This window comes from Trachypithecus francoisi, unplaced genomic scaffold (genome assembly GCF_009764315.1).
Source record: "Trachypithecus francoisi isolate TF-2019V2 unplaced genomic scaffold, Tfra_2.0 Lachesis_group3, whole genome shotgun sequence".
Lineage (NCBI taxonomy): Eukaryota > Metazoa > Chordata > Mammalia > Primates > Cercopithecidae > Trachypithecus > Trachypithecus francoisi.
Window position 1 is genome coordinate 116,708,944 of NW_022681468.1, and position 26,879 is coordinate 116,735,822.

Genomic DNA, 26,879 nt, shown 5'->3' on the forward strand with positions numbered 1-26,879 from the left:
TCCCTAAGTCTGTGGGCCCAGGTGCAAGCTATCTATATATACGCGGAACAGATCCAAAGAAGTGTAAGGTAGGCTTTCACAATAGAACTAGGATATAAATCACTGCTCAAATGCTAGATCAACCAAAGTGGGAATGGGAGGGGCAAATGCAAACAACATGGCAAAGACTTTGAAAACTGAACAGATAATGGAACCACTGTCTATATAAGATAAGAAAGAATTTGCAGGTATAAACTAACTACGTTGATTTGTCTACTAAGACAAACAAATCGTCAACTTTCTCTACAGCATTTCAACAGGACTCAGAATCTCACAATATTCAAAATATCTGGGATAGAATATAAACTACCAAACACAGCAAATACAAAAACAAAAAACTGACCAATTCTGAAAGCAGAAGGTAATCAACAGATGCTGATTTCTATCTAGATGACCCACATATCACAATTATCAGAGACTTTTAAAGCAGTTACTTTATTTTTATCTTTTATTTTTCGAGATGGAGTTTTGCTCTTGTTGACCAGGCTGGAGCGCAATGGCACAATCCTGGCTCCCACAACCTCCGCCTCCCGGGTTCAAGCAGTTCTCCTGCCTCAGCCTCCCAAGTAGCTGGAATTACAGGCATGTGCCACCATTCCTGGCTAAAATTTTTGTATTTTTAGTAGAGATAGGGTTTCTCCATGTTGGTCAGGCTGGTCTTGAACTCCTGACCTCAGGTGATCTGCCCGCCTTGGCCTCCCAAAGTGCTGGGATTACAGACCAGCAGTTATTAAAACCATGATCCATTAGGTAAAAGATGAACACCTTAAAACAAATATGAAATTATCTTTTCTGTTGTTTTTTTGATGGAGTCTTGTTCTGTCATTCAGGCTGGAATGCAGTGGTGCGATCTAGGCTGACTGCACCCTCCGCCTCCTCGGTTCAAGCAATTCTCCTCCCTCAGCCTCCCAAGTGGCCAGGATTACAGGTGCATACCACCATGCCTAGCTAATTACTTTTTTATTTTTAGTAGAGGGTGAAACCCCCTCTACTGGTCTCAAACTCCTGACCTCAAATGATCCACCCACCTTGGCCTCCCAAAGTGCTGGAATTACAAGCATGAGCCATTGCGCCTGGCCAAAATTCTTTTTTTTTTTTTTGAGACAAGGTCTTGCTTTGTTGTCCAGGATGGAGTGCACTGGTGCAATCTCAGCTCACTGCAGCCTCAACCTCTTGGTTCAGGTGATTCTACCAACTCAGCCTCCTGAGCAGGTGAACTACAGGCAAGCGCCACCATGCCCAGCTAGTATTTAGTCTTTTAGTAGACAGGGTTTTGCTATGTTGCCCAAGCTGGTCTCGAACTCCCAGACTCAAATGATCCTTCCACCTTGGCCTCCCAAAGTGCTGGGATTACAGGTATAAGCCACAAAGCCCGGTCTGAAATTCTCAAAAACGAAAGAGTTTACTATTTTTTTAAAAAATGGAAATTTCAGAACTCACTGGACTGGCTCACTACCAGAAAGAAGATGACAGAAGAGTCAGTGAACTTGAAGACATGGCAACAGAAATTATCCAATCTTAACAAAAGAGAGAAGAAATATTTTTTAAAAAATGAACAATCTCTCAGGGCCTATAGGATATCAAAAGGTATCAAGCTAGAATTCCATATTCACTAAAAGTATAGTTCACAAATGAAGACAAAGACATTATCAGACAAAAAAGCCAAAAACAGGTTAGGTGCAGTGGCTCACGCCTCTAATTTCAGTGCTTTGGGACACTGAGGCAGGAGGATCACTTGAGCCCAGGAGTTTGAGACCAGCCTGAGCAACACGGTAAAACCCTGTCTCTACAAAAACTACAAAAAATTAGCTGGGTGTGGTGGCATAGGCCTGTAGTCCCACTAGCTGAGGAGGCTGAGGCGGGAGGATCATTTGAACCTGGGAGGTTGAGGCTGCAATGAGCTGTGATCACACCACTGCACTCCAGCCTGAGCAACAAGGCAAGACTCTGTCTTAGAGACAGAGAGAGAGACACAGAGACGAGAGAGACACAGAGACGAGAGAGAGAGAGAGATTGAAACCTGCTCTAAAAGAAAAGTTGTAAGAAATTCTTTGGGTGGAAGGGAAATGATATGGGTGTAAGCAGAATATTTAAAAATTTTCAAATAATCCAAAAGGCAGAAAAGAAGGAACAAAGAGAAAAGTAATTTTAAAAGGCCTAAATCTAACCATGTAAATAATTACATCAAGTGTAAATGTTCAAAACAAACCATTTAAAAGGCAGGGCAACCACTCAGATTTTTTTTTTTTTAAAGGGCAAAACTAAAAAAAATCTCCCGAGGAAAGTTGAAGGAATACTACAAAATTTTCATCTCGCGAGACTTGTGAGCGGCCATCTTGCTCCTTCCCTGACAGGTTCTCCTGTCGGGGTCACAGGGAGTCTAAGATTGCTACCTGCGCCTTCGCTGACCATGCTGTCCCGGGTGGTACTTTCCGCCGCCGCCGCCACAGCGGCCCCGTCTCTGAAGAATGCAGCCTTCCTAGGTCCAGGAGTATTGCAGGCAACAAGGACCTTCCATACAGGGCAGCCACACCTTGCCCCTGTACCACCTCTTCCTGAATATGGAGGAAAAGTTCGCTATGGACTGATCCCTGAGGAATTCTTCCAGTTTCTTTATCCTAAAACTGGTGTAACAGGACCCTATGTGCTCGGAACTGGGCTTATCTTGTATGCTTTATCCAAAGAAATATATGTGATTAGCGCAGAGACCTTCACTGCCATGTCATTAATAGGGATAGTGGTCTGTGGAATTAAAAAATATGGTCCTTCTGTTGCAGAATATGCTGATAAACTCAATGAGCAAAAACTTGCCCAACTAGAAGAGGCGAAGCAAGCTTCCATCCAGCAAATCCAGAATGCAATTGATATGGAGAAGTCGCAGCAGGCACTGACTCAGAAGCGCCATTACCTTTTTGATGTGCAAAGGAATAACATTGCTATGGCTTTGGAGGTTACTTACCGGGAACGACTATATAGAGTATATAAGGAAGTAAAGAATCGCCTGGACTATCATATAGCTGTGCAGAACATGACGCGTCGAAAGGAACAAGAGCACATGATAAATTGGGTGGAGAAGCACGTGGTGCAAAGCATCTCCGCACAGCAGGAAAAGGAGACAGTTGCCAAGTGCATTGCGGACCTAAAGCTGCTGGCAAAGAAGGCTCAAGCACAGCCGGTTATGTAAATGAATCTATCCCAATTGAGACAGCTAGAAACAGTTGACAGACTAAATGGAAACTAGTCTATTTGATGAAGTCTTTCTGTATTGATGTCTACTGAAGTTACAGTTTACCCTTCCTAAAAATGAAAATTTTTTTTCATATAGTAAGAGAACAAAATCTCTATCGGCCAGTCAGATGTTTCTCATCCTTCTTACTCTGCCTTTGAGTTGTTCCATGATCACTTCTGAATAAGCAGTTTACCTTTATAAAAACTTGCTGCCTGACTAAAGATTACCAGATTATAGTTTAAATTTGCAATTAATTCTACCATCTTGCAATAAAGTGACAATTGAATGAAACAAGAAAAAATAAATAAATAAATAAAAAGGGCAAAACTATATGCTGTCCATAACAGCTCAGTTTTCAATGTAAGGATTGATATATACAGATTAAAAGTAAAAAGATGGGAAAAGACATATCATGCAAACACTAATCACATGAAGGCTACAGTGGCTATATTTCTATCAGGCAAAGCAAACTCCAGAACAAGGAAAATTAGCAGTAATAACTTCAAAATAAAGAAAAAAGTAATAGAAATCAAATAGATGATTCCACAATTATACTTAAGAGATTTCAACACTCCTCTCAGTAATCCACTGAATACTATGTAGACAGCCTACTTTCAAATTAAACCATCTTTTGTTAAATCCAAGCTTGAAAGAGGAAATCTCAAAGAAAATTAGAAAATATGTCGAACTAGACAAAAATGAAAATACAACATATCAAAGTTGTGGGACATAACAGTGTTTAGAAGAAAATTTATCACATTAAATGCTTATATAAGAAAATCAGAAAGATCTCAAACACTTCAGGAAGAAAAAGAAAAACACAAAGTAAGCAGAAGAAAGGGAATAAAGAGAAGTCAATGAAAAAAAAAACCCCACAACAAGAAACAAAACCAAAAGCTAGTACTAAAGATCAATGAAACTAATAAAACTCTACCTAGGACGATAAGCAAATACTACAAAATCTTTGCCCATTAAATTCATCAATTCAATAAAACAGGCCAACTTCTCAAAGACACAAACTACTAAACCTCACTAAACAAGAAACAGGTAACACAAATGTTCCTATTACTGATTAAGCAAACTGAATATGTAATTAACTCTCTTTAACAAAGAAAACTCATGGACTAAAAATGGTATCACTGGTAAATTCCACTAATCATTCAAGGAAGAAAAAACAAACTCTACACAACTCTTTCAAAAACCAGAAGAGGGACCACTTCCCAATTCCTATAAGATCACACTGATATCAAAATCCAAAAGAGACATTTCAAGAAAATTACTGTATGAAAAAAGATGTAAAAATCCTCAGCAAACTATTAGGAAATGCAATCTAGCAATACATAAAAAGGATAATTACACTACAACCAAGTGGGGTTCATCCCAGGATTGCAGGGATAAGTTTAAACATTCAAACTTCAGTTTAATTACCACACTAAAAGCCTAATGAAGAAAAGTCATAGGACAGCATATAAAGCATTTGACAAAATTCAACATCCAATATCATAAAAATCTCTCAGCAAACTAGGAATAGAAGAGGCACTTCTAGGCCAGGTGCCGAGTCACTCTTAGTCAACTCTGTACTGGAGTCTTACAAATACAATATGGCAAGAAGAAGAAATAAAAGAAATAGGAAAGGAAAAAAGCTGTTTCTAGTCAGATGACTATGTATGTGGCTATGCAGAAAATCCCATTAATGTACAAAAATTTCCTAGAAGAAATGAGTTTAGCAAAGTCCAAGGCCAATATAAAAAGATTAGCTGGGCCGGGCACGGTGGTTCACGCCTGTAATCCTAGCACTTAGAGAGGACAAGGTGTGTGGATCACCTGAGCTCAGGAGTTCAAGACCAGCCTGGCCAACATGATGAAACTGCATTTCTTCTAAAAATACAAATAATTAGCTGGGCATGGTGGTGGACGCCTGTAATCCCAGCTACTCGGGAGGCTGAGGCAGGAGAATCACTTGAACCCGGGAGGCGGAGGTTACAGTGAGCCGAGGTGGCGCCAGTGCGCTCCAGCCTGGGCAACAAGAGCGAAACTCCATCTCAAAAAAAAAAGAAAGAAAGAAAAGATCAGCTATATTTTTACATACTAGCAATGAATAACTGAAGATCAAAAAAATTCAAAGTGCCACTTACAACAGCACCAAAACCTCAAATACGCAGGTATAAATTTAGTGTGTGAAGAACGTGTACACTGAAAACTGCAAAATACTGATGAAAGAAATTTTAGTAAGACTTAAATAATGGAGAGACATGTCATCCGATTTCATAGTTAAAATGTTAATTCTTCCCAAACTGACCTATAGATTCTACTCAATGCCAATCAAACTCCAAATATTTTTTGATAAATATCAAAGTGATTCTAAATTTTATATGGAATACCAAGGAAACTAGAATAGCCAAATTTGAAAATTTTGAAAAATTGTAAAACAGAACACCTGATTTCAAAACATAACTATGAGGTTACAGTATTGGCAAAAAGATATACAGATCAAAAGAATGGAATGGAGACCCATATAAATAGAGCAAAACTGATCTTTTACAAAAGTGATAAAACAATTCAACAGAGAAAAGGTCTTTTTTTTTTTTTTTTTTGAGTCGGAGTCTCACTCTGTCAGCCAGGTTGGAGTGCAGTGGCGCGAACTCGGCTCACTGCAAGCTCTGCCTCCCGGGTTCACATCATTCTGCTGCCTCAGCCTCCCTAGTAGCTGGAACTACCACACCCGGCTAATTTTTTTTTTTCTTTGAGACGGAGTCTTGCTCTGTAGCCCAGGCTGGAGTGTAGGGACGCAATTTCGGCTCACTGTAAGCTCCGCCTTCCGGGTTCATGCCATTCTCCTGCCTCAGCCTCTGGAGTAGCTGGGACCACAGGCGCCGGCCATCACATCCAGCTAATTTTTTGTATTTTTTCCTGTAGTGATGGGGTTTCACCATGTTAGCCAGGATGGTCTCTATCTCCTGACCTCGTGATCTGTCCCCATCGGCCTCCCAAAGTGCTGGGTAGTACTGGAATAATTAAGATGTACATACTTTTAAAATGTACTTTAGCTCACATTTAATACAAAATTATTAACGGATCAGACCCAAATGTAAATCAGACTATAAAACAGAGAAAATGTTTGTGACCTTGAGTTACAAATAGTTCATACATACATCAAAAGCACAATCCCTAAGAGAAAACGGATACACTGAAATCCATCAAAAGTAAAAGATACTGTTAAGAGAATACAAGATATACCACAGACTAGAAGATATCTGCAAATTACATTTCTGATGAAAAATTTGTACCTAGAATAATTTTTTAAAAATCTAAAAACCTAACAATAAGAAAATAAAAGCCCATTTTAAAAGTGGATTTACGATTCCATTTAAATGACACAGTGGAAAAGGCAAAATTACAGGGCTCAGGCCAGAAGAGGTAGGAGATGCCTGTAGTCCCATCTACTCGGGAGGCTGAGGCAGGAGGATCACTTGAGCTAAGGAGTTCAAAGATGTAGTGTGCTAGGATCCCATCTGTGAAAAGTCACTGCGCTCTAGCCTGAACAACATAGTGAGGTCTCATCTCTCTTAAAAAAAAAAAAAAAAAAGGTGGGGCTGCGGTGGGGGATTGGTGTCACACCTGTAATCCCAACACTTTGGGAGGCCAAGGCAGGAGGACTGCTTGAGCTGAAGAGTTTCAGACTAGCCTGGGCAACAAAGCAAGACCTCTACTAAAATTTTTTTTAAATGATCCAGGCATGATGACCCAGCTACTCTAGAGACTGAGGTGAACAGGATCCCTTGAGCCCAGGAGCACAAGGCTGTAGTGACCTATGATCGCATCACTGCATTTCAGCCTGGGTGAAAGACCCTGTCTTAAATGAATGAGTGAAAATAAATAGAAATAAGTAAGGATAGGGTACAAATCCAGAGCTGCCAAGTATTAAGGGTTGGGGAGGGTCTGACTAAACAATGGGGTAGAAAGAAATCTGAGGGGTGATGGTGAGGGAAAACTGTTCTGTAAATTAACTATTGTGGTGCTTATACAACTTGAGGCATTTATCAAAACTCAGAGAACTGTATGCTCCAGTGTAAATTTTATTGTATGAAAGTTAAAACATAAAGTATTCAACTATAAAAGTAATCTAGCCTGCATTGGAGCACCTGTAGTGAAGTTCTTTTAAAAAGAACAATGTGGGCCAGGGTGGGTAGCTCACACCTGTAATCCCAGCACTTTGGGAGGCCAAGGCAGGTGATCACTTGAAGGCTGACCAACATGATGAAACCTTGTCTCTACTAAAAATACAAACATTAGCCGGGAGTGGGGATCCACGTCTGTGGTCCCAGCCACCTGGGAGGTTGAGGCATGAGAATCACCTGAACCTGGGAAGCGGAGGTTGCAGTGAGCTGAGATCAGGCCACTGCACTCCAACCTGGGCGACAGAGCAAGACTCAGTCTCAAAAAAAAAAAAAAAAAAAAAAAAAAGAGCAGGGAGTGGGGAGGCCAAGCACATCTCACATCTGTAATCCCAGCACTTTGGGAAGCCAAGGCGGGTGGATCACCCAAAGTCAGAAGTTTGAGACCAGCCTGACCAATATGGTGAAACCTCATCTCTACTAAAAATACAAAAATTAGCCAGGTATGGTGGCGTGTGCCTGTAGTCCCAGCTACTCGGGAGGCTGAGACAGCAGAATTCCTTAAACCCAGGATGCCGAGGTTGCAGTTAGCCAAGATCGAACCACTACACTCCAGCCTGGGAGACAGAGACTCCGTCTCAAAAAAAAAAAAAAAAAGAACAATGAAAGTAAAAGGGAATGCTGAACAGGAGAACACAGATTTGAAATTACTTAGTGCCAAGCACAATGCCAGATACTTTAGATATGTTTCATTTAATCCTCACATCAATATTTTATGCAAGTTAGATATGAGTTACATTTTACAGATGAGGTTACAGAGGTTAAGTGTCTTGGTCCAAGATAAAATAGGTTAGTAGGATTTGAATATATGGACAGATTATTTTTTAATTTGTGATTATAGCACCACTCGCTGCAAGGACTTGTCAAAGGAGAGAAATTCACTTCGGTGTGCCACCAAAACTGGTAAGTTTAGTGAAAAGCCAATTCAAGTTCTTGGCTGAAATAAAGAACTCTTCATCCTTTTTAGAGGATATAAACAAACCAAACAGCAGTTTGGGTAAAATCACTATAATCAGAAAACTAGTACTATTACTAGCAGCAGTACATTTTAACTTTTAGGACAATAAAACAATCTAAAACCTTATATCTTGTCTAGTTATAACTCTAAATCAGTACCACCTACCCCTGTCCATTCTGGTTACATATAAGAATCTCCTGAGGAACTTTAAAAATAACATTAATTGGGCTTTGCCCCCAGCAATTCTGATTCAACTGTCAGGGGTAGAATATGAGTATATATATTTTCATCCAACATTTTTATCTTAAGGTCCCCAGATGATCCTAACATGCAGCCAGAACTGGGAACTACTGCTCTAAACAATTTCCCGCTACAGAAGCTATAAAAAAGTACATCTGTAGATGAATGTGGCAGTATAGTATTTTAGTAATCTGAAGAAAATAACATTCCAGGCTCAGAGCAGCTGTATTTACTTTGAAGTTTTGCATTTTGAAAAAGTTGATTAGTAAGTCTGATTATGTCAACTGTCCCAGCTAAAGCTTTAACATCAATTGCACCATCATCCCCTATCCTTTGATCAAGTGGTTCTCAATTTTAGTAGCACATAAGAATCAATTTTAGTAGCACACAAGAAGCTCTTGTTATTTATTTATTTATTTTTATTTAAAGACAGGATCTTGCTGTGTTGCCCAGGCTGATCTCAAATTCCTGGGCTCAAGCAATCCTCCAGCTTCAGCCTCCCAAAGCACTGGGATTATAGAATGAGCCACTATGCACAGCCATCTAGGAAGCTTTTAAACAAGCCACACACTCCAGGCCAAATATATCAGAATATGGGAGGAGTGAGGACAAAGGCTGAGGGGGAGACCTGGGCATTACCATTTTCAAAAACTCCCAAGAGATTCCAATAAGCAGTCAAGGTGGAGAACCACAATCTGGATGCACACATGTGTGCAGACAGGACCACATTCAAGAGTGTGACAAACTCTCCAGGTAGAATCACAACCAAAGGCAGGCATGGTGGCTCACGCCTGTAATCCCAGCACTTTGGGAGGCCAAGGCAAGTGGATCACTTGAGGTCAGAGTTTGAGACCAGCCTGGCCAACATGGCAAAACCCCATCTCTACCAAAAATATGCAAATATTAGCCGGGCATGGTGGTGTGCGCCTGTAGTCCCAGCTACTTGGGAGGCTGAGGCAAGAGAAACACTTGAACCCAGGAGGCAGAGGTTGCAGTGTGCTGACATCATGCCACTGCACTCCAGCCTGGGTGACAGAGCAAGACTTCATTTCAAAAAATACATACATACGTACATACATACATACATACAGAATCACAACCAAATTGCTGAATGACATTCCTATATTTAGCAGAGTGGGAGGCAACTACTGTTCCAAAAATCTCAAGAGACAACCTTCTTATTTTAGGATAAAGCCAAGTAAAAAAAAAAAAAAAAAAAACTTTTTTTATTCCAGTTTACATACACAGAACACCTCCAAAACCACCTTTTTATTATTTCAGAATTTGATCTGAAAGAGAATTAAATAGGCTAGAGGTACCACCTTAAAACTCAGTTTTAAGATTTTACTGCAGAAGCATGGGATCATGTTTTCATAAAATCTACAAGTTCCTCAAATGAGCTGCTTATGGGTCCAAAATTTAAAGAGTATTTTTTAATACTTTTAAAACAATATTAGAAACTCAAAAGGCACAAAGTATAAAAACATCTGTATTCTAAGGAATATTTATAAACTCTACAACAAAAATAAGCAAGCATACCCACCCATAAGAGAAAATAATCCAACAAAAATGGACAGTGCATCAATTTGCGTATTACAATTGGTTGAAAAACACGAAAATATCCAATTTCCTTAATACAATGAATGCTTTAAATCTTCCACAATGACTACATTCTTAAAAACTGATACTATCGGCTGGGCACGGTGGCTCACACCTGTAATACCAGTACTTTGGAAGGCCAAGAAGGGCGGATCATGAGGTCAGGAGTTCAAGACCAGCCTGGCCAATATGGTGAAACCCCATCTCTACTAAAAACACAAAAATGACCCAGCATGGTGGCGCGAGCCTGTAATCCCAGCTACTCGGGAGGCTGAGGAAGGAGAACTGCTTGAATTAGGGAGGTGGAGGGTGCAGTGAGCAAAGATCACACCATTGCACTCCAGCTCTGGACAACAGAGCAAGACCCCGTCTCAGGGTAAAAAAAAAAAAAAAAAAAAAAAAGACACTATCCAGTGACAAAGGTAAGAGAACTAGGTCATAATCTGTTGGTGAGATGGCAAATCTGGTCAAACCTTTTCTGAGGGTAGTTTGGCAGAAGATCAAAATTTTAAATGTCTATGAACTAGGACCTAGAAATACCCATCCTAGGAACCTACTCAACAGAAATAAGAATTTTCACATTCACATTATTTGGGAAAGCATTTTCCCATTTATACATTTTTTCAAGAGGAGACTGCCTATAAATTATGCTATATTCATACTTGAAATATTATGCAGCCATTAAAAAATTAAACTGAGCTGTATGCACTGCCATGGAAGGTTATTCATGAGATGCCACTGAGTGGAAAAAAAAACAAGCCACTGAGTAGTGCACAATATTCCATTTTTGTGTTAAAAAAGTAAATTTCTATGACATAATAATATTCAAATAGAAAGTTCATATAAATAGAAATTTAAACTATTACCTTTATTTATGATAACTATAAACACTATAGGCTTTGCTACTCAAAGTGTGGTTCACAAAATTACAATCACCTGAGTTTGTTAGAAATGTAGAATCCTAGGTCCCAACCACCATCTACTGAATCTTCACTTCAAACAGACCCTCAAGTGTTCAAGAGGTGATCTGTATGCATGTTAAAGTTTGAGGAGCACTGATATAAGCTACAGAAAGTAATGCTCTTGAGAGTTGGTTAAATTGCAACTGTAAATGGTTTCATTTCCAAATTCTCCTCAGATATGATTAAAAACTTGATGCCTTCTAAGAAATTATCATGTGTAATTCAGGTATAGTTTTTCTTACCTTTAAAGGTATAGGTTTCTTGAGGGCTTTATATTTAGAGTCACTAAAAGGGTCAATATAATTAATGCTTACTCAATGACATCACAGAATAACTTCTTTACATATCTGAAGTTCAAGACAGAGGCAGGAAGCAGAGACATTCTAGGCAGACAGGGGCAGGTCCCCAGTGACACCCCAACTTCGAACCAAAAAGCCTGAAACCCATGGCCCAAAGTGAGAACTTCTGTCTGATTCTCTCCCAATTGGTTCTTTCCGAATAATGTCTTTCTACCAATCAAATGTTGCCTTTTCCGAAACTACTGATGGCCACCCTACCCCTCATCCTGTGCAGATAAAGACGAAGGAGAGAAGCGGCTTGACTGGAGAGAGTCCTTGGATTTCAGGAAAGATTACCTACCCATCCTGTCCCCTCTCTAGCTCCCCTCTCTGCTAAGAGCCATTTTCATCATTAAAGAAAATTCTCCGCCTCCACCACCCTTCAAGCGTCTGGCAGGACCTCATTCTTCTTGGACACCAGACAAGAGCTTGGGACCCACCAAGTGCAGGTACCCAAAAAAGGCTGTCTGGCTGGGCACAGTGACTCACGCCTGTAATCCCAGCACTTTGGGAGGCCGAGGCAGGCAGATTAACCTGAGGTCAGGAGTTTGAGTCCAGTCTGGTCAACATGACAAAACCCCATCTCTACTAAAAATACAAAAATTAGTGGGGCGTGGTGGCGGGCACCTGTAATCCCAGCTATCTGGGAGACTGAGGCAGGAGAATCGCTTGAACCCAGGAGACGGAGGTTGCAGTGAGCCAAGATCGTGCCATTGCACTCCAGCCTGTGCGACAAGGGCGAAACTCCATCTAAACAAACAAACAAACAAACAAAAACGACTGTCACACTGGCCCTTTGCCCTCACTAGTGGAGGGCAGCCACCCCACACAACAAGGCAAGGAGCCTACTGAGCTGGTAACACACCACTGTCCACAGATGGTGGAGCTAAGATAGCATTGTAACATGCCCTCTGGGGCTTCAAGGGTTGCAGACACCCCAACTTGGGTGCCACCACAGGGCCCACATGAAACTTCCTCCTGCCAGCACCCGAAGCAGCCAGACAGAACCTGCACTCACTTGCTCACATGCTCCCTCCCGCAAGGAGTTGAGGGCTGCGGGCAGAGTAAATGGGGCACCCCCATTACAAGTCCAAAGAAGGAGTCAAGAAAAATCCTGCATCACTTACAGTACCATCTACTAAATGTAGGAGTAGCATTTTGTCACCAAAGGAGGCTCCTGACTTTGATCAATCAGTATTTGGTGGAGGGAATAGAAACCACTAGATATTTTGAGCAAAGGGGAAGCAAAAACGAATTGGATGCTTAGTTATGGGAAAGAATGGAGGAATGGGGCCATAGAAATATGTCTCCAGGAGTGACTACCAGAATACTACAGAACTGAAATCGTAAGAAGCCATCAATGGAACCATTAAATCCAAGAACATATGGCAGATAACTGTGATCCAAAGACTGGAAAGCTTGAATCAGGAAGTTGCCACTGTCACAACTACCTCTAAATACCCAGGAAGATAGCGGATGTACACAATAAAATAGTCTAGCTGCTGCCTTAACCACAAAAGCCTCTTGAAAACTCAAGATGCTGGAGAATAAATAATGCTATGCTGCATTTCTGCTACTGTTGGCAAAATCTCACTTCTTCATGACCCAGACCAGAAAAACGAAGAAAAAATAAACTCCCTTCAAATCTCCCACATAAACATTCTAATTGTCATCAACTATTTTATATCTAGAACACTAAATGCAAAATAGTATGAGAAATAGTTTTTGGCCTTCCAGACTACCTAGGACAGAGAAGAACTTAGTGAGGCTGAGGGAGACAATCCACACAATCTCTAGATGGCTTAAAAGTATGTGCATTTTAAAAGAATTTACAACTGAACACTAATCATCAAACTTTCCAGTTTTAAGTATTTACTTCTAAGCTATCTCAGGAGAAGGAAGGTAAAAGAGAAAGTAAAAATATTGAGGATAATATTCTCGAGAGAACTCCCCCTTAAAGATGCTCCCCAGATTACTTCAGCAGGAATGTCATACCTTCATCACTCTTTTTTTTGAGACAGACTCTGGCTCTGTTGCTCAGGCTGGAGTACAGTGGCGAGATCTTGGCTTCCTGCAACTTCTGCCTCCCTGGCTCAAGCAATCTTCTCACCTCAGCCTCCCAAGTAGCTGAGACTACAGGCACGTGCCACAATGTCAGGCTAATTTTTTAAATTTTTTTGTAGAGACAGGGTTTCACCATGTTGCCCTGGCTGGTCTGAAACTCTTGGGCTGAAGCAATCGGCCTGCCTCAGCCTCCCAAAGTGCTAGGATTACAGTCATGAGTGAGTGCCCAACCACTCATTACTCTTGGAAATTATTTAAAGCAAAATTTAACAATGACAAATTTTCAACTAACTATTGGCAATCCTATAAATACATGACAATTTGAAATTTTGCTGAGATATGCATTTGATTTAAATATGTAATCCTGATGCATCCAAACTTGTTAATAAATGTGCCTAGCCAATGACACATCTGGGCTTTGCTGTTCTTTGCACATTTATGAGGAAAACTACTTCCTTCTATGTCATCCCAAATATATCATAAAGATTTCACCTCTAGAAAACATCAAGAGTTTAATCAGTGTTTAATACAATGTTTCTATAAATAGAAGAAAGGATGTTATCACTATGTATAATCATTTGTTGTTTTCCAAAAAAATTCAACCGCAAACCAAAGTGGGGGAGAGATAATGGAAGGATATATTTACATAAACAACAGAAACAATAGGTAAGGTATCATTCAATATTATATCAAAAAAACAAACTCAAGACTTAAAATAGCAGTCTATGACTTTGCATCAAGGAACAAGTCGCTTCTAATATGTAACACCCTAGTTTTCAAACTTTTATCATTACCTGAAACCCCACTCAGGCAAGATTTTCTTGGGTTGCAGTCTCTTAACTGGCTATTCCTTATAGGGGCAAAAAAGCATTATAGATAAAAAGGGTACAAACTAAAGGTAGGGCCAAGAACCAGGTAACTTAAATTCTAAACTATCCTGGCACAATGGGGCTAATGTCAACCATAAACATAGACCACCTCATGCTACTTTATTATTTTTGTGGTGATTCAGAATTGTGAGATGATTTAAGTTGTTTTGTAACCTTTCAGTTATTTGTTCACATTCTCACTACTGGGTTCCAACTGTTAAGCCCTAAGTATCAGCATTCCACATATCTATTGTGGCACATACTAAAATGTTCCACCAAACACACAAGCAAAACATTTGTGTGACTTCAATGTAACTCCACTTCTTTAACACAACCACTAGGTGGTCAACAAACCATCTAGAGACAGCATACAAAAATTTGATTTTTAACAGCATTTGAACCAGTACTTTCTCAAACCATGCAACTCAAAGCACTTATTGATAAGTGGTGGGATTCTGATTAGCAATTCACTGCTTCTTACTCATCCATACTATACATATGTATATACAGTAAATAAAATTTTGTTCAATAACGTAAGATTATTTGAAAACCATACTTCTAATTGTATTTTAAAAGAGTGGGGATTTAAATAAATTTGTCTCTTAAAAAGTGTTTTCTAACAAAAATTCCATTTTTGAAAAAAGCCATTGTAGGTTTCTTCAAAGCTAATGAAAGTCTTAAATCCAAATGATCTTGAATTAGACAAAAATATACCCCTGTATCCTTTAAGTTTTAAAACCAAGCAATTACAGGCCATGTAAATCTCCAGTACATTCTCTGTCAATTATTCTCAGAATACACAGCTGAATAATTACGAACTGTGACAAAGGAATACATAGTGTGCACCTCCTCCCATGAAGGCTGATAGTGAATATTTGGTCTAAGAACACAACTACATAAACTTTCTGACGGTATTTTAAAGAATGAAGGTATCATTAAATGTAGACCTTAGAGATTACATTAAATCACTTTTAAATTATTTTATTTAATATACATAAATAGTTTTGAAAGTTAATGAGTACTGCAAAATTTAACAGCCTTCTTTGCCATTCCTCAGTCACTACTCAGTCACATATCTCAGTCACTCATCCAATCCTCTGAGGTAACCATTTTAAACTCTTCTAGCTCTGTCTTCTAGTATTTACTTTTATCCTAAATAATAAGCTTATGTTCAAGGAGTTATTATTTTTCTATTTTAGATATTATCTGTAACCTTCCTGATGTGAAAGATGAGTATTTAGCACTGCTACATGCACCCCTCAATCTTTCTTCCATAACTTATCATTATTTTAAGTTATATCCATTGTTTTTAACATTCAACTAATAGGAATTCCAAAAGAAGAGGAGAGGGAAGGAAATTAGCAAAGCAGTAATGAAAGTTAATTCCCCAAAGCTTTATAAGGACACAAGTCTTCCAGTTTAAAGGGTCCACTAAAGATCCATCGCAATGGATCAGAAGATTAACACTTACACATCTCTTCAGAATGCCACAGAAAAGGCTGAAATCTTTTTTTTTTTTTTTTTTGAGGCAGAGTCTCGCTCTGTCACCCAGGCTGGAGTGCAGTGGCCAGATCTCAGCTCACTGCAAGCTTCACCTCCCGGGTTTACGCCATTCTCCTGCCTCAGCCTCCCGAGTAGCTGGGACTACAGGCGCCCACCACCTCGCCCAGCTACTTTTTTGTATTTTTTAGTAGAGACGGGGTTTCACTGTGTTAGCCAGGATGGTCTCGATCTCCCGACCTCGTGATCCGCCCATCTCGGCCTCCCAAAATGCTCGGATTACAGATTTGAGCCACCACGTCCAGCCAAGGCTGAAATCTTTAAAAGAAAAAAGTTGCCGGGCGCGGTGTATAAATAAACCCTAACCATCTTGCTACCAGAGTACTGTTCTTTGGAAGGTCATTGATATTTAGAAACCATAAAAATAAGCATTCAATGGTGTCACTTCAAAAATCAAGCTATAAGCAAATTAATAAGATTTGGCTATAATCACAAGACAAAAGTATTTTGATAACATATAACTATAGCTGGCATAAAGTGGGGTTCTCCAGGATGGAGGAAAAAAAGGAAAGAGATAATGTCAAAAGGAAGAAACATATTAAAGCTATAATTGTAATCATTATAAGACATAACATTTATATTTGCTACCACATGCATGTACTGTTTTTTCTTTCAAATAACAGACTGGAGAAAGAGCTACAATAATTATATACATTAAATACTATTACTAGCTGGGCACAGTGGCTCATACCAACACTTTGGGAGGCCGAGGCAGGTGGATCACTTGAGATCAGAAGTTCGAGGCCAGCCTGACCAACATGGTGAAACCCCGTCTCTACTAAAAATACAAAACTTAGCCAAGTATGGTGGCATGCGCCTCTCAGCTACCCAGGAGGCTGAGGCAGGAGAATGGCTTGAACCTGGGAGGCAAAGGTCACAGTGAGCCGAGATCACACCACTGCACTCCAACCTGGGTGACACAGCAAGACTTCGTCTCAAAAAAAAAAAAAAAAAAAAAATTATGAAAAGGTGCAAAGGATATAAAAAGGCAATTCAGAAAAATGTAAATTAAAACAACTAGTATTTTCTTTACCTGATTAATAAAAATTTAAAGAATTCCTTTTTTTTTTTTTAGACGGAGTCTCACTCTTGTTGCCCAGGCTGGAGTACAGTGGCACGATCTTGGCTCCCTGCAACCTCAGCCTCCTGGGTTCAAGCCATTCTCCCGCCTCAGCCTCCCAGGTAGCTGGGATTTACAGGCATGTGCCACCACACCTGGCTAATTTTGTATTTTTAGTAGAGATAGGGTTTCGCCATGTTGGTCAGGCTGGTCCCGAACTCCTGACCTCGGGTGATCCACTGCCTCAGCCTCCCAAAGTGCGGGGATTACAAGCATGAGCCACCATGCCGGACCAAGATTCTTAATTGTTGTCAGCAAGGGTATACAGAAAATAGTAGTTCACACACACGTAAATATAAACTTGTAACTTTTGAAAACATTCAGCCTTCTTTACAAAAACTCTCTAAGGGAAGGGAAGAAGACACAAATATGAAGTGAATTAGATGTCCAACAATAGGAAAACTGATAAACTGATATGGTTATATTAGAAAATACCATACAATTTTTAAATCTATAGATTTAAAATTTCCTACTGCTGAAGGAAAAAATAGCAACTTGCAGAATAAGGTGGAATTGGAGCAGAAGTGAAAAAGCACAAATGTGCCTCATTTTTATTTTAAAACAAAACATTTTGGTTGCAGATTAAAGTCTATTGACATAAGAAAGCACCATTTTAAAAAGTCAAATCTTTCTGAGCAGTGATTTAGATCTAGTCAAGAAGTTCACATCTTCACCTCCTTAACACTCCCCTTTTGTGATCTATTAGTGGAGCATTAAATACCTAAATACATTTGGGAGAAGGTGCTAAATACCTTCAGTAGACTCAAAAACAGATAACTGAAAAGGTTTCCAAGACCAGCTGAAAAAAATCTTTAAAAATCCAAAACATTTTAACACTATTGATTTGAAACATTCCTACCAAGGTATATTATGAAGCCTCACTTCCACATTCAAGAAACTAGATCTCCTCAATACAGTATATGGAATTTATAAAAGTATTAACTAACATCAGCATTTGAGTCAGAATTCAGGCTGTGGGAAGATCTTAGGTTTTACAGCTAAGATTACTGGTTTGAAAACCCAGCAATCTTCACTGGAAGAACAAATACACATTTTTATCTGACTTCATTTGGGAAGCCTTGAGAAGCACTCTACTAACCCATTCAGGAAAACACAGCCTCTTCAGAAGCATAACAGCATAGAAAATGATGCAAATATGTGCATCATTCCACTATACCTATAGCACTCGCTTTTCAGCCAATACTAGAATGACACATGCAACCTAACCCTCAACCTTATAGGCCTTCCATTTCATCTTCAAGTGTTTGCAATGTATGATTAAGTCTTAAACCTTGCCTGTAACTGATGTTTTAGGATTCAGTGTAAAAATGCTACTGCCCTCCCATCCTAACCCTGTTATTTTTTTTAAGCCAGAAATTGCTATTGTAACTGCTATCATTTAGCAAGTAAATTGATACAAATACTTAAGTAAATGGTACAAATATTTAAACAGAATTTCTTAATCGTCCTCATGGAAGTCAGCAAAATAACCGGAAGATTTATTTTCATCAAAATATTACAGAACCAGGAATATAAACATTAACACATTAATATACACACATAGCTCAATCTATCTTCTCTGTTTCTCCTCCCAGTTTACAAAATAGGATCCTTTATCATAGTTTCTGAAAATCAGCCAACTCCATGAATCAAATTAATACCATTAATATCCTCCATTTAATTATCTCTTCTATTATTCCACATCTTAAAGACAGCGGCAAATGCCATTTACTTTGTTGCCTAAGTGCCAAGCAGGCTTCTGGTTTAAAACATAATAAGAAAATTGTGCCCTTTACAAGTACGTCACATTTGTCATGTCAGAACAAGCTTTCCCATAAAGATTTATAGGATAAATGATGTGCCCTTAATAATGAGGTACTGGTTGCCAATGTCTGTGTGTATGTGTGTTTAATGGTCCTTTAATGACTTGTCTTTGGAATGATTCTGTCCTACCTTTGCTGCTGCAGCCCGCCTGTCCTTTGCATCACTGAATTCATACTTCTGGAAGTACCCAATATGCACTGTAACAGACAGATGGACAGATCAATGGGCCACAGCGGCAAAGGCCAAAGAGACACACTTGATAAAAATTAAAATCAAGGTATATAAAGGGGTGGGGAAAACCAGAAGAAAACACATCTATCTATATTCTATAATAAAATACCTGAACTTGGTATTTGCAACCATCCCATGCACATATCCAAATAAGTTATTCTTGATTATCACAACAGGCAAAATAAATCAGTATTTTTAATACCAGTGACAGTTACAGATACAGCAGACACTTCTGTAACCAGGCCACACAGTTTCTTCAAATAGAGATTGCTCTTTGGTATATAAACTATCACATCCATAGAAGGCTTTCTGCACCAAAATTAAAATGGCAATTATTGCAAACAGGAAATTTCTACTGTGACACTAAGGTCCGTGTGCTTATATGTTTGTGTTTCAGCATTTTGCCATTCTACACTCCTGCCTTTATAAAAACAGTTGCTAGCACCACATCTAGGTAAGACAATTTTGGGGGCTTAAAACAATATGTTACAGTATTATTTAGGTCAATTACCAAGCTATAACAGTAAGACATTTATATACAAAACTGCACAGTGGCTCAAGCTTGTAATCCCAACACTTTGGTAGGCTGAGGTGGGAGGACTGCTTGAAGCCAGGAGTTTGAGACCAGCCTAGGCAACAGACCCCATCTCTAAACAATATTTTTTTTAAATTAGGTGGGGTGGTGTGTGCCTGTAGTCCCAGCTGCTCAGGAGGCTGAGGCGAAAGGATTGCTCGAGCCCAGGAGTTGAAGGCTGCAGTGAGCTGTGATCACACCACCGCACTCCAGCCTGGATGACAGAAAAACAGTGTCTCTTTAGGAAAAAAATTGTAGGATATATTTTTGTATAATATATATATTTGTATATCATATATAGTTACATCTCAAGAAGCTTCTAAAAGCTATTTTTAAAAAACAAACCTTAAAACAATGTCTCAAAATTCTAGCTCAAGCCAGTATAAATATTGTGCTTTGACACGGAATTTTTTAACTGACATTAACCCAAATACCCTGTCTGATCTGTCTTCACCAAGAGCTTACAATCATGAAAGAGCAATTTTAATTTAATCAAATGTTTTATTTTGCATGCATCTAAAATAAACTAGATCCATGCTACACGTTTAAGGAAGTTTCAGGAAACTTTTGTTTATAGGAGATCTAACCATTTGTCTATTCTTTTGTGTATAGGAGATCTAACCATTTGTATATTCTTTACTATTTTAACCCATCAAGAACATGGGCAAATAAAGAGACATGATAACCAAGTGCAATCCATGATCCTTGACCGAAAGAAGAAAAACTATAAAAGACATATTGGACAAATGGGGAAAATTGAATTAGATTTTTTTTCTGTGACTTGAGATATACCATGAAATTAACTCTCAAAAGTAGTTCAGTGGTTTTGATTATATTCACAGAGTTGTGACATAGTTGTGTCAACCATTAATTTTAGAACATTTCATCACCCCTAAAAGAAACCCTATACTCATTAGCAGTCACTCCCCATTTCCCCCACTCAGCCTCTGACAACCACTGATCTACTTTGTATCTCTATAGATTTGCCAATTCAGGACATTTTGTATAAATGATATCACACAGCATGAGAGCTATCGTGACTGGTTAATTTCACCACTTAGGCCTACAAGCTGAGAGCCTGTCGTGAACACTGCCTAGGTCTGTTTTACTGAGGAAATGGAGAGCAACTATTAACTATTCACCAAGTTAGTTAAATGAAAGTTGCTTAAAGCTTCAACTATGCAATTACAATACTCACAGATGATGAAACAAAATTTATTAAAATCATATTACATACGAAGTCACAGAGCCGGTAAAAGGCAAAGCTGGAACTGAATGTGGTTCTAAATGATACCAAAGACTTAATCACCAAGTTTTTTTTTTTCCCTAATAATCATTTCTCACTTGTATCTTGAATGCCTTCCCTCCTCCATTCCAGCCTTGCTAACCCATTTCTTTCACAAGTTATTCTAATGGATTACTCTCTACTCTCCCAGTTTCCTAATCTCACCCTGTTCTCATTTATTTCCTACAGTACCAACAGAGCGGCCTTTTAAACTCTAATCCCTTATTAAAAGTTTAAAGTTGTTTCATATAGTCCTAGTGAATTAAGTCCATCGCAATAGCACTCACCATGCTAAAGGCTTTCATAAACTGATCACACTGCCTGTCTAGCACCAGCTCCTACCACTCTACTTCCCAGTAATTTCAGCAATATTCAATTCCTTATTGTTCATTCAACATACCAGAACTTCTTCCATTCCTCTTCCTCCTTTGTCTGGAATGCCACCTCTAACCCCATCTGCCTAGTAAGCTACTATTTATTTTTCAAGATTCAGCTTCCTTCCATTCCTACCAGCAAGTCAGTCCTCCCAGAGAACAGCATTAAATACTCCTTCTCGACCTTATGCTTCTACTGTGAAACATATCATCACATTGTACTTTATTTATAGATTATTTCTTAAAGAGTTATCCATTATCTGTATTCCCCCAGCAGTGTGGCAGCTAAAGAAATCTCAGCTGATAAAAATAAATCAAGTACTCAATTTACAAATGGTTCCCAATTAAACTGAAGCATTATTTTTAGGGACCCACTAACCTCAGAAATTTATAAAGTAACTATAATATGATATTTAGGATCTTATAAGAAATATAAAAATCAGGCTGGGAAAGGGTTCTGCATTTACAAGAAAAGTATTAAGACATCAACAATACTGTAAGGGAAGGAACCAGGTAGTTGAGGTATAAAGGCAGATATATGTGTTTTTAAAATCTTTTGTGCTTTCTGAATTTGAGCCAAGAAAATACATGTATGCATAGTCAAACAATAAAAAAATTTTAAATCCTTTTAAAAAGTTTATAAACAGTCACTCTTAGCACACTAAGACTGTTTTAACTTTTTTTTTAAAAAAATCTGGGGTTACGGAGAAGAGCTCAGTATACAACTTATTTCTATATTTTGTTTTGTACATAGAATGAAGAAAAACCTGATTCACAAAGATAAGTTTGCAATGCAATTTCAATATTCTTTGCTTAAAATGACCTAGAATCTTTAAAAAGGTAGTACGAAACATTTTATTCAGAGCTAACTAGTTAACTGTCTAGAAAGTGCTTTTATTTTTATAAATTCTGAGTTGGAGGAAATATATAGAACTCAAAACTATTAATAAAATAGTAACATCAAGATGAATTACTTGGCCGGGCGCAGTGGCTCATGCCTGTAATCCCAGCATTTTGGGAGGCCGAGACGGGCGGATCACGAGGTCAGGAGATCGAGACCATCCTGGTTAACATGGTGAAACCCCATCTCTACTAAAAATACAAAAAAAAATTAGCCGAGCACGGTGGCGGGCGCCTGTAGTCCCAGCTACTCAGGAGGCTGAGGCAGGAGAATGGCATGAACTCGGGAGGCGGAGTGTGCAGTGAGTCGAGATCGAACCACTGCACTCCAGCCTGGGCAACAGAGTGAGACTCCGTCTCAAAAAAAAAAAAAGATGAATTACTTATTAATTTGTTACTGCAAAACCCACCAACCCTTCAATATCTACAATGAGGGTATGAACAGATCTGCCTGGTATTTATTTAATTGAACAGGGTGTACATGTGCTGCTGTAGTGTTCTACCTTATGTAACTTTGCCTGAAAAGACATGCACAGGCCTCGCTCCAAAATACCAGTGAAGAATAATCTTTCTAATCAACAATCCCTAAGAAGTAAACCCAGAATAAGCAGCAGCTTTATTCTGGGTTCTGATCCCCCCCCCAAAAAAAGTTAGTCTGGATTAGGTTACTGCATTGCTAGTCTCCAATATGTTCAATAAGTCTTTAAAATTATAGAATAGCTATCATGAGAAGGATCAGAACCAGACAGGTTCAGGTAAAAAGCTACAGGAAGACAAAATCAGAGTATGAAAGAACTCTTAAATCAGAGCTGTTCAAATATTAAGTGTGCTCACTTCTGGAAGTGGCGTGAAGGTTTAGCCAGAGTAGACACTTAAGAATAGTCTACAGGACAACTTACCAGGGAGGTAGTACTTGATATGTGGTTGGCTAGGATAACCGTTAGGATCCTTCCAACCTTGTTAATCTGACTCTATGTGAATCAAAAACTGTGTTTACTGTGGTATGAATCAAAGATTAGGCAAGCTTACTGTTTCCTTAAATCTTCAAATATTGCTTAATATTATACTTTCATTCCTAAGGGTGACTAGAAAACTTCTGTATATTTACAAGTCCTACTTTCACCACTTTGGCTTTATAGCTGGGTAGAATGCAACATTATAATCAAGCTTCATACATTATCATATATCCTAAGGACCCAGCTATTATATTAATGCAATACGATTAGAGATTATTATTAAAACCAGATATTTTTGGGCCAATAAAATGTAATTATTACATTTAAAAATTCTGTAACAAAACAGTGACTAAAATTATGTACATACGTTCTTTTCAAAGGAACATTTCCAAATTAAATGACTAGTAATTTGAGCCTCACTCCCTAAGTTTTCCCCTTCATAAGAGGTGGTGAAGAGTAGGTTAAAAAGTAAACATATGGCCGGGCGCGGTGGCTCAAGCCTGTAATCCCAGCACTTTGGGAGGCCGAGACGGGCGGATCACGAGGTCAGGAGATTGAGACCATCCTGGCTAACACGGTGAAACCCCATCTCTACTAAAAAATACAAAAAACTAGCCGGGTGAGGTGGCGGGCGCTTGTAGTCCCAGCTACTCGGGAGGCTGAGGCAGGAGAATGGCGTAAACCCGGGAGGCGGAGCTTGCAGTGAGCTGAGATCCGGCCACTGCACTCCAGCCTGGGCGACAGAGCGAGAGTCCGTCTCAAAAAAAAAAAAAAAAAGTAAACATATTTTCCCACATTTGAAGTTAAATGGCATTAGTAATAAGCTCACCCGAGCACTTTACTAAAGAACTATTTTCTTATTACCGAGCAAAATAAACTGGCTGTTCTCCCTTTAAAACAAGCATTTGTTATCTAGTGCGCCTCCATAACAGTTTCACGGTGCTATTCTTCCAGAATCTCTTGGTACTTCTTTCAGAAGAATGCTGGGTTTTGTGGACCACTAGTCTAAGTTTGTAACTTCATACATAAATCATGAACAAATTTTATGTAATATATATGTATTCTATTACTTTGGTCGAGTAGAATTATTTTTTATTAAACTTTGTGTTTTTAAATGCTAGAGTAGAAAACAGTAAATGTTGTAACAGCAATTTTGACTTGATATTTTCTTGAGGATGGTACATATGTAAGCTGTAAGGTCTTAAATGGGGTATGTAGTAGACTTCTGACTCTATTCCACTCTTTTTATCATTTATTTGGATTCAGAGGCCACAGCAATGAAGTCACAAGTCAGAGCCCACTGACTCAGCCTGTATAAGTCTGTCTTCTGGAGCACAGCAGGATGGAAAACGATAGAAGAGTTCCACAGAGGCAAACAGAAAATACCCAGCACACACAACAGTAACATTCAAACGTTTGTGTATATTTAATGATATAAAATACTGAGTTCCAACTCCAGCTATGAAAAGCTGGTTATTGAATTCCTCTATACCTCTAATTCCTTAATCACAAAATAGTAAAAATGTCACCTATTTCACAGTTCCGTAAGACAACTGGTTAAGAGCAAAAAGTAGTTATGTTAGAGAATAAGGGAAGGGTTAATTCAGTGAATTCGGTAGAAGAGAAATGTGAACAATTCACAAAGGAAAAAAATAGGGATAGTACCAAGAATTATTTTTATCAATAATAAAATCAATCAGAAAATCCATTCATACCTGACTTTTCAATGTCTATCAGCTATGTTCCAGGAACTTTGTGGGTACAATGGAAATACCAAAATTAATATACTGATCAAATCACCAAGAATTTCAGAGTCTATTTAGTAAGGGAATAAATGAGATAAGAGCTTTTTATTATAAAAGTATATACAAAATTCTGAGGCTCATAAGGAAAGATTCAAAGAAGAAACAATGTTTACAGTGGGTCCTTAAGTATGAATGGGTTTATGTGGGGGTAGGGGGAAAGCATTTGAAGCAAAGGAAAAAAACCTTACAAAGGCATACAGAAAATTTCCACAGGGAATATGATTATTATGCTATAATACAAGTAAGCATAAGGAAATGGCAGCTAAGGTAGATAGGGGCAAATTATGAAAAGCCTGATCTATCACGCTAATCTTTTCTTTTTCGAGACAAGAGTCTTGCTCTGTCATCCAGGCTGGAGTACACTGGCACGATCTCGGCTCACTGCAACCTCCGCCTCCCAGGTTCAAGCAATTCTCCTGCCTCAGCTTCCCGAGTAGCTAGGATTACAGGAGCCCGCCACCACACCTGGCTAATTTTTGTACTTGTAGTAGAGACAGGGTTTCACCATGTTGGTCAGGCTGGTCTTGAACTCCTGACCTCAAGATCCACCTACCTCGGCCTCCCAAAGTAATGGGATTTACAGGTGTGAATAAATCTTTTATCCTAATCCGCACTGTTGAGTTACTGGGACTCAAAGGCTCAAAACATGTTTGGCTAAGTAGGTTCCTTTTAAGTTTCCTATCCTATTGGCTGACCACATAACCACTCCTATCCCTGCTTCCTCTCCCACCCCTGCTTGTCATGAATGATAAAGATTTGATATGCTTCCTTGGACTATAGATTTAGGCCAAATATGAACATTTTTGAGACTACAGCACAGTGGTCGGTTTCCAACTTTTTGACAATAGGGACTGGTTTCATGGAAGACAATTTTTCCATGAAATGGAGGGGGAGGGGAGTGGAGACGGACAATGACAACAATGAATATTCCACCTCAGATTATCAGGCATTAGATTCTCATAAGAAGTGCCAACCTAGATCCCTCGAATGCACAATTTACAATAGGGTTTGCACTTCTATGAGAATCTAATGCCATTGCCAATCTGACAGGAGGCAGAGCTCAGGTGGTAATGCTCGCTGGCTGCTCGCCTACTGCTGTGCAGCCCAGTTCCTAATCAGGCCACAGCCTGGGGATTGGGAACCCCTGCTATAATAAACTGAGTAAGGTGACTAACTTGTAAAAGAAGGAGACTTTTTTTTTTTTTTTTTTTTTTGAGGAGGAGACATTTCAGCATTCCCTGAAAAACATTTTTTTTTTTTTTTTTTTTTTGCTAGAGACGGGGTCTCACTATGTTGTCCAGGCTCGTCTCAAACTCCTTGGTTCAATCAATCCTCCTGCCTCAGTTTCCCAAAGTGCTAGGATTACAGGCGTGAGCCACCGTACCTAGCCTCCCTGAAAAATCTGTGGTAACTACACGTATTACATTCACAAGGCTACAAAGGCCTCTTTTCCATTATTATCATCCTTTTCAGAGTTTTCATTTTTCTGATTTTTTTCCAAAGACAGCCTTCTAATAGCTTTTAACAAGACTCTACTTATCCACAAAGACCCATATTTTCATTTCCTAAAAACCAACTAGTTGCTTTAGAGGGCAAAGCTTTCCATAACCCACAGAGGTGCCAACATGTAACAAAAGTGAACCATACTAGGATTGACATCTTATAAAAATAACATTTCAAAAGACAAACTGGTAGTGTGCGGAATTTTAAGGTAACAGAATACGCTAAGATTCTCAACTGTGGAAACCTGCCCAGGGTAGTTCCAGAAACGAAACAA

At 39.0% G+C, this 26,879-nt stretch overlaps 2 protein-coding genes across 2 annotated transcripts in view; one reads left to right on the forward strand and one right to left on the reverse strand.

Annotated features, from left to right (window-relative positions):
- The window catches only part of ARIH1 (ariadne RBR E3 ubiquitin protein ligase 1), a 117,014-nt gene that overhangs the window by 74,316 nt on the left and 15,819 nt on the right, over positions 1-26,879 (reverse strand). The window lies entirely within an intron of this gene.
- Positions 2,331-3,559, forward strand: LOC117070400 (ATP synthase F(0) complex subunit B1, mitochondrial-like). Its single transcript, XM_033189472.1, has one exon. The coding sequence runs from the start codon at positions 2,450-2,452 to the stop codon at positions 3,221-3,223; it is 774 nt and encodes a 257-aa protein (XP_033045363.1). The 5' UTR covers positions 2,331-2,449; the 3' UTR covers positions 3,224-3,559.

Coding starts and splice junctions, on each gene's coding strand:
- LOC117070400 (XM_033189472.1), top strand. CDS start 2,450: ATGCTGTCCCGGGTGGTACTTTCCGCCGCCGCCGCCACAGCGGCCCCG.